General features: G+C 35.6%; 1 protein-coding gene across 2 annotated transcripts in view; it reads left to right on the top strand.

Annotated features, from left to right (window-relative positions):
- LOC105864043 (mitochondrial adenyl nucleotide antiporter SLC25A24) overlaps positions 1–11,792 on the top strand; it is a 50,834-nt gene extending 39,042 nt beyond the window's left edge. For both annotated transcript variants that reach the window (XM_075999924.1, XM_075999925.1), the window contains exons 9-10: positions 6,563–6,713; positions 9,233–11,792. In XM_075999924.1, coding sequence (XP_075856039.1) covers positions 6,563–6,713; positions 9,233–9,417 — 336 coding nt within the window. In that variant the 3' untranslated portion in view covers positions 9,418–11,792. The remainder of the gene's footprint in view (positions 1–6,562; positions 6,714–9,232) is intronic.
- Positions 11,793–12,420: the final 628 nt, after the last annotated feature.

The raw sequence follows: 12,420 nt of genomic DNA, 5'->3' as shown, positions 1-12,420 counted from the left end.
TTTGGTGGGGGAGATAGACAAGCCAGGAACTAAAGCATGGTGTGGGTTGGTTGTGCTGTGGGAGGTGTAAGCCAGGGTGCATGATAGGCGGGGCCCAACCTACAGCCGAGAGGAGGGGTGGAATGTGAAATGAAGCTTTCTTAGAGGACTTGACTTTTGTTTTTAACAGATTTACTGATACTTAATTCATATTCCATATATTTCAACCATTTGAAGTATACCATTCAATGGCTTTTGGTATATTACATTATTAATTTTTTAAAATTATGGTAAAATATAACATGAAATTTGCCATTTTAACCATTTTTAAGTGTACAGTTGAGTGGCATTAATTACGTTCACAATACTGTGCAACGATTAACGCTATTTCCAAGCTTTTTCATCACTCCAAAGAGAAACTCTTTAACCATTGAGCAGTAACTCCCCATTCTCTCTTCTCCTCAAGGCCTGGTAACCTCTAATCTACTTTCTATCTGTATGAATTTGTCTATTCTAGATATTTTATAAGTGGAATCATTCAGTATTTGTCCTTTTGTGTCATTATTTCACTTAGCCCAGTGTCTTTCATTCATATTATAGCATATATCAGAACTTCTTTCCTTTTAGTGGCTGAATAATATTCCATTGTGTGTATATATTCATTTATCTATTGTTAACACTAGGATTGTTTCAACCTTTTGACTATTGTGAATAGTGCTGCAAGAAACATAGACATTTAAGTATCTATTTGAGTCACTGCTTTTAATTCCTTTGAGTATATACCCAGGAATGGAACTGCTGGGTCATATAGTGGTTCTGTGTTTAGCTTTTTGAGGCACTGTCAAACTATTTTTGATGGTGGCTCCACTGTTTTACCTTCTCATCAGCACTATATAAGGCTTCCAGTGTTTCCATAACCTTGTTAACACTTGTTATTTTTCCTTTTTAAACAAAAAAAAAATCTTTTATCATAGCCATCCTAGTAAATATGAAGTGGTATGTCATTGTGGCTTAGGACTTTACTTCTTGTAAAGTCTTTTTTTAAAATTGTGGTAAAAAACACATAACATAAAATTTACCATCTTAACTATTTTAAAATATATAGTACAGCAGTGTTAACTATATGTGGATTGTTGTGCAACAGATCTTTTCATCTTGCAAAACTGAGGTTCTGTACTCGTTGAACACAGCTCCCAGTTTCTTCCTCACCCTGGTCCCTGGTAACACACTTTCTCTTTCTATGAGTTTGACTGCTTTAGTTAGCTATCTCATATAAATGAAATCATGTGGTGTTTGTCTTTTTGTGACTGGCTTACTTCACTTGGCATAATGTCCTCAAGATTCATTCACATTGTAGTGTATGATAGGATTTCTTTTGTTTTTTAAAGGTGAATAATATTTCATTGTGTGTATTAATGTATGTCACATTTTTTTGGATTCATCTATTGATGGACATTTGGGTTTGTATTAACACATCTTGACTAGTGTGAATAGTACTCCAGTCAACATGGTTTTACAAACATCTCTGTGAGCTCCTGTTTTAAGTTCTTTTTGATGCATACTCAGAAGTGGGATTACTGGATCAGATGATAATTCTATTTTTAATTTTTTGAGAGAACGCCATACTGTTTTCCTTAGTGACTACATCTTTTTTTTTAATTCTTATCAACAGTGCGCAGAAGTTTCAGTTTCTCCATGCCCTCACCAATGCTTATTTTCTGTTTTTTTGTTTTTGTTGTTTGTTTTGCTAGTGGCCATCCAAACAGGTGTAAACAAGATCTCATTGTGGTTTTGATTTGCATTTCCTTGATGATAAATGATGTTGAGCATCTTTCCATATACCTGGTGGCCATTTGTATGTCATGTTTGGAAAAATGTCTGTTCAGGTCCTTTGCCCATTTCTTTAATCATATTTTCTTTGTTGTTATTATTGAGTTGTAGGAGTTTTTTAAAAATACATTCTAGACATTAATTCCTTACCAGATATATAGTTTGCAAATATTTTCTCCCAATGTATAGGTTGCCTTTAGGTTGCAATCTATAGATTGCAATCTGTTGATTGTTGCCTTTGTTGCATAGGAACTTCCAGTTTGATGTAGTCCCATTTGTCTATTTTTTGTTTTTGTTACCTGTGCTTGTAGTGTCATATCCAAAAAATTGTTGCCAAATCCAATGCTTTCTCCCTATGCTTTCTCCGAAGAGTTCTATAGTTTTAGGCCTTGCATTTAGGTCTTTAATTCATTTTGAATTAATTTCTGTATGTGGTGTTAGATAAGGGTCCAACTTCATTCATTTGCATGTGGATATCCAGTTTTCCCAGCACCATTTGTTGAAGGGACTCTGTTTTCCCCAGTGTGTGGTCTCTGCTCCCTTGTTGAAGGTTATTTGGCTATATACACAAAGGTTTATTTCTGGGCTCCCTGTTCTACTCTATTTTGTTGGTATGTGTATCTGCCTTTATGCTAGTACCATACTATCTTGATTATTGTTGTTTTATAGTATATTTTAAAATCAAAAAGTGTGAGGCCTCAAGATTTGTTCTTTTTCAATATTATTTTGGCTATCTGGGATCCCTTGAGATTCCATATGAATTCTAGGATGATATTTTCTATTTCCATAAAAAAAGCCATTGGGATTTTGTTAGGGATTGCCTTGAATCTGTAGATTGCCTTGGGTAGTGTATTAGTGTGCTTGGACTGCCATAACAAAATACCACAGTCTGGGTAGCATAAACAACAGAAATTTATTGTTTTTACAATTCTGGAGGCTAGAAGTCCCAGATCAAGGTTCTGGCTGATTCTATTTCTGGTGAAGGTTCTCTTTCTGGCTTGTAGATCGCTGCCTTCTCACCATGTCTTCACATGCCTTTCCTTGGGGTTGAGGGGGCCAGGGGTGGGGGCGAGAGAGAGAAGAGAGACCTTGTAAATTTTGTGATGTCTCTTCTTAAAAGACACTAATCCTATTGAATCAGGTCCTTAACATTATGGGGAATATAAACATTCAGTCCATGGCAGGTGGTATGGACATTTTAACAGTATTAAGTCTTCCAGTCCATGAACATGAAATGTCTTTCCATTTATTTACGTCTTTGATTTCTTTTAGCAATGTTTTTTAGTTTTCAGTATACAAGTGTTTCACCTCCTTGATTAGGTTTATTTCTATTTTATTATTTTTGATGCTATCGTAAATGGGATTTAAAAAAAAGTTTCCTTTTCAGATTGATCAATGTTAATATATAGAAGAAACACATTTGTTTTTTCTGTGTTAATTTTGTATCCTGCAACTTTGCTAACATTGTTTTTTAAGTTTAAGTTTTATGTGGAAGTTTTAGGGTTTTCTGCATATAAAATCATAGCATCTGTGATCAGAGATAATTTTGCTTCTTCCTTTCAAATTTCGACCCTTTTTCTTGTCTAAATGTTCTGGCTCAACTTCCGGTACTACGTGGAGTAGTAGTGGTAAGAGTAGGCATCCTTGCTTGAACTGGATCTTAGAGGGAAAGCGTTCAGTTTTCACTGTTGAGTTGTCAACTGTGGGCTTTTCATATGTGACTTTTATTATGTTGAGGTAGTTTCATTCTATTCCTAGTTTATTGAGTGTTTTTATCATGAAAAACATATCAACATGTTATTACCATGTTACGTGTTTGTCTGGTTTTGGTATCAGGGTAATGCTGGCCTTACAGAATGAGTTTGGAAGTGCTTTCTCCTCTTCAATTCTTTGGAAGAGTTTGAGAAGGATTGGTGTTAATTCATCTCTAAATGTTTGGTAGACTTCTCCAGTGAAGCCATCTGGTCCTGGGCTTTTCTTTGATGGGAGTTTTTTGATTACTGATTCAATCTCCTTACTAGTTACAGATCTATTCAGATTTTCTGTTTTTTCATGAGTCAGTATTGATAGGTTTCTAGGAATTTATCCATTTCTTTTAGGTTATTTAATTTGTTAGCATATAATTGTTCATAACAGTCTCTTTTAATCCTTTTTATTTTTATGACATCGATTGTAATGTCCCCTCTTTCATTTCTAATTTTAGTTATTTGAGTCTGCTCTCCTTTTTTCTTAATTAGTGTAGCTAAAGGTTTGTCAATTTTGTTGATCTTTTCAAAGCAGCAACTCTTGGTTTTACTGATTTTTTTTTTTCCTGTTGTTTTTCTATACTCTATTTTGTTTATCTCTGCTCTAATCTTTATTATTTCCTTCCTTCTGCTAACTTTTGGGTTAGTGTGTTCCTTTTCTGGTTCTTTGAGGTATAAAGTTAGGTTGTTGATTTGAGATCTTTATTCTTTCTTAATGTAAGGATTTATTGCTATAAACTTTCCTCTTAGAACTACACTGGGTACTACATTTGCTGCGTCCCGTACGTTTTGGTATGTTGTGTTTTCATTTTCATTTGTCTCCAGATATTTTCTAAATTCCTGTGTGATTTCGTCTTTGACCTATTTATTGGTTGTTTAAAAGTGAGTTATTTAATTTGCATATAGTTGTAGATTTTTCTGTTTCCCTCTGCTGTTGATTTCTAGTTTCATTCCACTGTGGCCAGAGAAGATACTTCATATGATTTCAGTCTGCTAAATTCAGTAAGACTCATGTTGTGGCTGAGCATGTAGTCTGTCTAGGAGAGTGTTCCATGTACACTTGAGAGGAAGGTGTATTCTGCTGTTGTTGGGTGGAGTGGTCTGTAAATGGCTGTTAGGTCCGGTTGGTCTGTAGTGTTTTTCATGTCCTCTTTAGTTTTTTATTCATTTTCTGCTGGTTGTTCTATCTATAACTGAAAGTGGAGTATTGAGGTCTCCTGCTTTTATTATGTTGATGTTTAGTTCTTCCTTCAGTCCTTTTTCATATATTTAGGAGCTTAATTTTGGGTTCACATATATTTATAATTACTATATCTTCCTGGTAAATTGGCCTGTTTATCATTAGATAATGTCCTTCTTTGTCTCCAGTGATACTTTTTGTCTTAAAGCCTATATTTATGTAAGTATGGCGACCTTTGTTCTCTTTAGGTTCCTCTTTGTATGGAATATCTTTTTCCATCCTTTTATTTTCAACCTGTGTGTGTCCTTGGGTCTAAAGTGCATTGCTTATAGATAGGATATAGTTGATTCTGTATCTTTTATCCATTCAGCAATTTATGTCTTTTAATTATGTGATTTAATATATTTACATTTAAAGCAATTTCTGATAGGGATGGACTTACTATTATCATTTTCTCAGTTGTTTTGTAGCTTTGTCTTGTAGCTTTTTTGTCTTTCCTCTCTTACTGCTTTCTTTTGTGTTTTGTTGATTTTTTTTTTTTTTTTGTATGGCATGTTTTGATTCCCTTTGTGTATGTTCCATAGATATTAGCCCTATGGTCACTATTGCAATTACATAAAACATATTAAAGTTAAAACAGTCTATTTTAAGCTGGTTACAAATTAACTTCAATTGTGTATAAAAACTCCACTCTTTTATACATCTGTGATATTCTCTCCTCTACTTTGTTATTGATGACACAAATTACCTTTTTTTATATTGTGTATCCATTATGTAGATTTATAGTTACTTTTTATGCTTTTGTTTTTTAAATTCTGTTTAAATTGTGTTTTTGAAATTTAGATTTCAAAGTCATTTATAACCTGTATTACAGTATGATAGGATTTTACAATTTCTACATATTTACTTTCACCATGCAGTTTTAAATTTTCATATGGTTTTGTGTTGCTGTTTATCATCCTTTTGTTTCCCCTTGTAGCCTTTCTTGTAGGGAAGTTCTAGTGATGATGAACTATCTCAGCTTTAGTTTGTCTGGGAAGGTCTTATTTTCTCCTTTGGTTTTTAAGGATAGTTTTCCTGATACAGTGTTCTTAGTTGGCAGTTTTTTAAATTTCACCACTTTGAATATAACATTCTACTTCCTTCTAGCCTGTAAGGTTTCCATTGAGAAAGCCACTTATAATCTTGTAGAATTAAAACATTTAAAAATTTAAACTAGTTATATAGTTTTTTCACATATTCATGTGTATTTTTATACTGAAAATATTTTATGTCTAAAAAATTGGTTAACATATATATTTTATATAATTTCTCCTAATTATTACCCTCTAATGAAATACAGGGACCCAGTTTAATAGGAGGAAAAGCATAACCTGTGGATCAGCACACCTGGTTCTGACCCTTTCTTTAAAAACTCCTTTGAGATGAGTCTTTAGATTCATGTCAGAGTTTTTAAAGACCAAATGAAATATGTGTAAAGTCTAAAATGAGATATAATTAATTTTATATTATTTTATTAATACCCACCCACAATAAGAAATGTTCTTTAGATCCTACATTTGGTGTGCTATTGATCTTCATATTTGTGTAGAGGAAAATGAGCAACCAGTGCAAACCTCACATGTTCTGAATCCAGTGGCACTCCCACATGTCCACAGAGCTGTGGCCTCCTACAGTGGCTGCTGCTCCTAGGAATGTGCTGCTCCCTCTTGCAGAAATGTGGCCTCTGTCTCACGAGGATGAGAATAGCTGTGAAAATGTTTACAGTGAGTAAAAGCAGTTATGGAGTTATTCATTATTTTTTTTCTTTTTTCTGTTTCTCTGGCAGCTCTTGAAGTCCTATTGGCTAGATAATTTTGCAAAAGACTCTGTAAACCCAGGAGTCACGGTGTTGCTGGGATGTGGTGCCTTATCTAGCACCTGTGGCCAGCTGGCCAGCTACCCCTTGGCTTTGGTGAGAACTCGCATGCAGGCTCAAGGTGGGTTTTTGATTACAGAATGACACTGATGAGGTACTGTGTGAGTAATGTGCTTTTGGAATGCCAAGTTCTACTGAGGCAGAAGAGTGTAGTTTTAGGACAGTATTTCTCAACATTTTTTTAAATTATTGTCTCCCTAAGGAAACTTTTCAGAGATTCTTTTAAAAAATAAAAATAAAATAAATGCTGCCTCTTCATGAAATTGTAATACCACAGATGCGCACTGCATATGCTTCATGGATAAACAGTAAGATTTTTTTTAGACTGTGTTGAATGCATGTTTTAAGAGTGTAAGCTTTGGTATCTAGATGGATTTGGGTTTAGATCTTTGCCCTAAACCTCTTTGGGTTTTCAGTGAGAATGAAAATTATGCAGTGTTAAAAGAATTAGCAACAATATATGCACATGGCATTTGCCAAATTCTTGGTAAGTGGTGGCTAGAATTGTTTATTAGTGCTACTCGAACTGTGATTCCTGCTCACTGTGACACTGTCTCCACTGTTAGCTTTGATTTTACTGTGTTCTTCTTGTCTAGGTCATTGATTATTTTCCTGTTACTATTTGCTGGCTTTAATTGCTATACCTAGTCTATTAAAGTATACATTCTGTGCCTTTCTATTCCTTTTTATGCTTTTCCTGGTCAGTCTTACCTACTGTCAATTCTTTAAATAGTATACTCTGGGCACCTATAGCTCCATCCTTAATCACCCTTCCAAGTGCCAGCCACCCCTCTCTCCACCAAGCAGTCAGTCCATTAATTGACAAGTACTTCCTGAGCCATTGTCTGCCTGATGCTAGGGTTAAGAGCAGTCACCAACTCAGATGTGGTCTGCCACTGTAGAGAAGAAATATGTCCGGCAAGTAAACAACTTCATTAAACTACCTTAGTTAGGAAAGCACAGAGCAAGGGGCCATAACTTAACTTGGGAGCTGCAGATCCCTATCAGTTAAGCTAGACTGGAAAGACAAGTGGGGGTTAGCTGGGCATAGGTGGAGTGGGCAAGGAGCATTGCAGCTGAGGGCAAGCATGCATGAAGACACAGGGGCAGGAGCAAACATGGCGTATTTGAGGAGCTGAAAGACGATCATATGGCTGCAGAGAAAAATGCAAAATAATAAACTAAACGTTTCTTATGTATTCTGTCACGTACCCATCATAACCGTCTTGGGAGGGCATACTAACATTATTCCCGTTTTCCAGATGAATAACTGGGGCGAAGAGACAGTATGTAACTTCCACAAGGTTGTACATTCGGTAAATAGTGGAGCTGGAATTCAAACCTGTGTAGTCTGATTTAAGCCCTCCTGTCTGTCACCTGCAATCCAGGGCTTTGCATGGCCTATAGATTTGTCATTTCTGATGACAAGATCTGACCATTTGACATCTGTTCAGACATCTTTGAAACTCTTCAGTGTCTTCAGAGTAAATCCTGAAGTTCTTAGTGGGAATTTCAAAGCTTTTAATAATATGGCCCCACTTTAGTTTGCTTCTTCTCCATTTTCCTGCCCCTACTTTGCCCACCTCCAGCCCATTATACTGTCACTAACAGCCACATCTGGCAGTCAGCCGTGTCCCCGTAGCACATGAGTATTCCTGCCCTGGTCTTGGTTGTACCAGCAACATGGACTTTCCCTCCTTCCTTTTATTGCCTGTTGAGGTCATTTCCAAGGTCCAGATCCCCTGTACCTTTCCTAAGTTTCCCAAAGCTTTCCCTGGACTCCCCCTACTTGCTAAGATTTAACTGTTCTCTCTTCATCACTTGGCTAGTGAGGAGGAGGAGGAGATAGTGTGGTGTAGTGAAAAGTACATGGGCCATTGCCCGGTGTGGTGGCTCATGCCTGTAATCCTAGCACTCTGGAAGGCTGAGGTGGGAGGATTGCTCAAGGTCAGGAGTTCAAGACCAGCCTGAGCAAGAGTGAGACCCTGTCTCTACTAAAAATAGAAAGAATTAGCTGGACAACTAAAAATATATAGAAAAAATTAGCCAGGCATGGTGGTATATGCTTGTAGTCCCAGCTACTCGGGAGGCTGAAACAGGAGGATTGCTTGAGCCCAGGAGTTTGAGGTTGCTGGGAGCTAGGCTGATCTAGCCCAGGCAACAGGGTGAGACTCTGTCTCAAAAAAAAAAAAAAAGTATATAGGCCTTGGAGTTACACACACCGTCGGATCTCAGTTCTGCTACTTGATAGCTAAGTGTTTTAGGACAAATTTCTCTGTCTCTCCAAGCCTCTAATTCCTCATTTATAAAATGGATAAAATTTACCTTGCAGGATTGGTATGGAAAGTAATTAACCAGGTGTCTAACACATAGTAATTACTCAATAAGTAACTATTATTACTGTCATTGTTAGAGCACTCACTATTAGGTACTATACAAAGAGAGTTATATAAAGGGGTACTTTGTTGGGCTTCTTAGAATTTTATCTTTTCATTGTATTCTAGAATATCATTCTTATTATAATAATGATGAAACATGCTTGAATATTAAATTAGCCTGGTTTCTTTTTTAATTTTCTAGCTATGGTAGAAGGAAGCCCACAGCTGAACATGGTTGGCCTCTTTCAACGAATAATTTCCAAAGAAGGAATACCAGGACTTTACAGAGGCATCACCCCAAACTTCATGAAGGTGCTCCCTGCTGTAGGCATCAGTTATGTGGTTTATGAAAATATGAAGCAAACTTTAGGAGTAAACCAGAAATGACATGTTGAATTTTTTATATTAGCATGATTATTGTAATTTTCAACAATCTCTAGGGTGACTTTTTCCTCCTAGAATTGAAATAAGTCTATGGCAAAAGCTGTATCTTTTTCACAAAAGGGAAGAGCATATCAATGATCACTTCAAATATTTGGGCTTAATTTTATATATTCAGAAATGTTAAGAATCATTGTTTTAATAAGTTTTGAAAAGGCTACAAAATTATAATTTTTTCTTTTCTTTCTAGTCCTGCAAATCTCTGCCCTGAATCCTAAATCTGAAAATGTACTTGCTTGAACTAATTTTGTTTTGTGTGGTAGAATGATAAATTCTTAATCTTTATTTTGGTTGGTTCAAGTTTATGCCAATTCTGTTTTCCTTAAATGTCTTATTTTATATATTCTGAATGTCTTTATAGACTTCTTAAAATTTCTTTATAGAACCATTAATAGAAAAGCATTGCATTTAAAATATACCTACAGCAGCCAAGTAAGTGTTAGGTTTATATTCTTGTTTTTCTTCAAGCCAAAGAGGAATGAACATAATGGCAGAATTTGTAAGGAGGAGCGATGAAATTATATTTATTTCAGTGAGCACATTTTCATTTTACTTGTATTATTATTTGATTCCTGGAATTATGCATTGATTTGCAGTATATTACTGTGAAACTATCAACACAAGACAACTAATTTGAAAGATTTTGTTTATTCTGTCACTGTTTGAAAGCAGCAGGAAACAAAATCCTTTTACTTATATCAGCTTCTGCAGAGCATCTCTCTTTTCTTTGTCCTTTGTTTCCTACTTTTTGAACCAGATTTTGTTTTAATCAGGAAGGCTTCTTAAAACCATTCTTAGTAATCTGAAATTTCTCTTTTTTAATTACATAAAGTGGGTTGATCCTGGGAGAAATGACATGCTTATTTCCCTCTCACTGTTAAATTTCTTTGAACCTGCCATTCTCAATTTTGGCAGCACAAAGCCAAGAGATACATATTAATAGTAGTCTGTATTAATCTTACACATTAGGTACCTACACTCAAATGAAAGGCCCAATTTGTAGACTTACATTCGTATTCGCTCTTGCTCCAAGTTTTAGAAACATGCTATGATATAGAAAACTTAATTTCTAATAATGATAGCATTTTTTAATTTACTAAAGCTATTTTTGTAGTCCACGATCTTTTCTGATTTTTTTTGTTTTTTTGAGACAGAGTCTCACTTTGTTGCCTAGGCTAGAGTGCTGTCGCATCAGCCTAGCTCACAGCAGCCTCAAAATCCTGGGCTCAAGCGATCCTTCTGCCTCAGCTTCCCGAGTAGCTGGGACTGCAGGTATGCACCACCATGCCCGGCTAATTTTTTCTATATTTATTTTTAGTTGGCCAATTAATTTCTTTCTATTTTTAGTAGAGACGGGGTCTTGCTCTTGCTCAGGTTGGTTTCTGACTCCTGACCTTGAGCGATCCTCCCACCTCGGCCTCCCAGAGTGCTAGGATTACAGGCATGAGCCACCATGCCTGGCCGATCTTTTCTGATTTGTATGACTAGGACTTAGAAAAATATTTATTAATTGAAGTTATTCTTGCCACTTTTTAATTTAGTTCCTAAACTTGTTTGATTTCTAAGAATTTCTGTTATAAATGGCCAACATTTTAATGAAAATCTAGTGAAATAATAGGCATTTACTTTATTTGAACCTACCTCTTTTATTTTCTGAACCAAAGAGAAAAGATGCACTTGTGTTTGTGAAACATTTTCAGAAATACAGTTTCATTTATATTAGTCATGCCTGATAAATGTCTCGGTATTTTTATAGTGTATCTGTGGTCCCCAACCCTCAGGCCTCCGCCCAGTACCAGTCCGTGGCCTGTTAGGAAATGGGCTACACATCACTGCCTGAGCTCTGCACCCTAGCCCCCTGACCCATGACACCCCACCCTTGAACCCCAGTCTGTGGAAAAATTGTCTTCCATGAAACCAGTCCCTGGTGCCAAAAAAGTTGGGGACCGCTGGATATGATAAACATGGGAATCTACTTTATTTTCAGGGTTATTTGTAGTTTTGAGTGATACATAAAATGGCAATATTAAGGTACATGATTAGCTCTTTTTTTACTCATAAAAATTATGAAAATGAATAATTTTGCTAACATTTTTTAAATTTCAAACTGCTGAAACATATGAAAATATTCATTCATTATGGATTTAAATTGTTTTCTATTTAGCGTTTGTAAGGAATGAATGTGATTTATCTGTGTATCTTGTATCTTTTGAAAAAATGATCTATCCTTTAGAAAAAAAGCCCAGAGTTGAAGATAGTTTATTTCCATCATCACTGCATGGTTATTTGCAATTTATATTAATAAATATATGTTTTTCAAATGACTTGTTTCTTAATTTTTATTTTTTTAGAGAAAATTCTTAAGTCTCAGTTTCTTAATTTTTAAAAGAATTTATAAATAAAGCAAAAACTGTATCTTACAGCTTAGATCTTTGGCAATGGTTGGGATAATGCCTTTCACATCTGGCTCCATATAGTCCCTCCAAATGTTTTTGCCTTTCCTGAACAGCCTAGTAATTATCTGTATGATGCATTTTTTTCAAAAGATGATTTTTTTGTGATATCCAAATTCCACATTTACCAATTAGGATTACACCCCCCTGGGGGCTCACAGTGCTGAGGAGAATCCAAAGCCGCAGGATGAACTTGGCACATCTTGCTGTGAAGTATCAGTTTGTCTTAAAATTGTGGGAAACAAAATCTAAGTTGACTTTTCTGATAAGCAATTTTTTAAAAAATTTATAATGCAGATTACAAGTACAAAATTTGATTTTAAAAAGTGAAACGTAAGACTTTAGAGAAATTCTGTGTTCCAACTCCAATACTATCCAGACTTTAGGACTAATCTATCAGTCCTTCCCTGTTCTCAGGGACTCCTTGTCAGAAAAATGCTGCTGGATTTGTTTCTTGCCTGTTAGTCTCGTCTCCCCGTCAAGAGAATAAGCTTCG

The sequence above is a fragment of the Microcebus murinus genome, chromosome 2, assembly GCF_040939455.1.
Source record: "Microcebus murinus isolate Inina chromosome 2, M.murinus_Inina_mat1.0, whole genome shotgun sequence".
NCBI classification, from domain to species: Eukaryota; Metazoa; Chordata; class Mammalia; order Primates; family Cheirogaleidae; genus Microcebus; species Microcebus murinus.
This window is presented reverse-complemented; position numbering and strand designations above follow the sequence as displayed.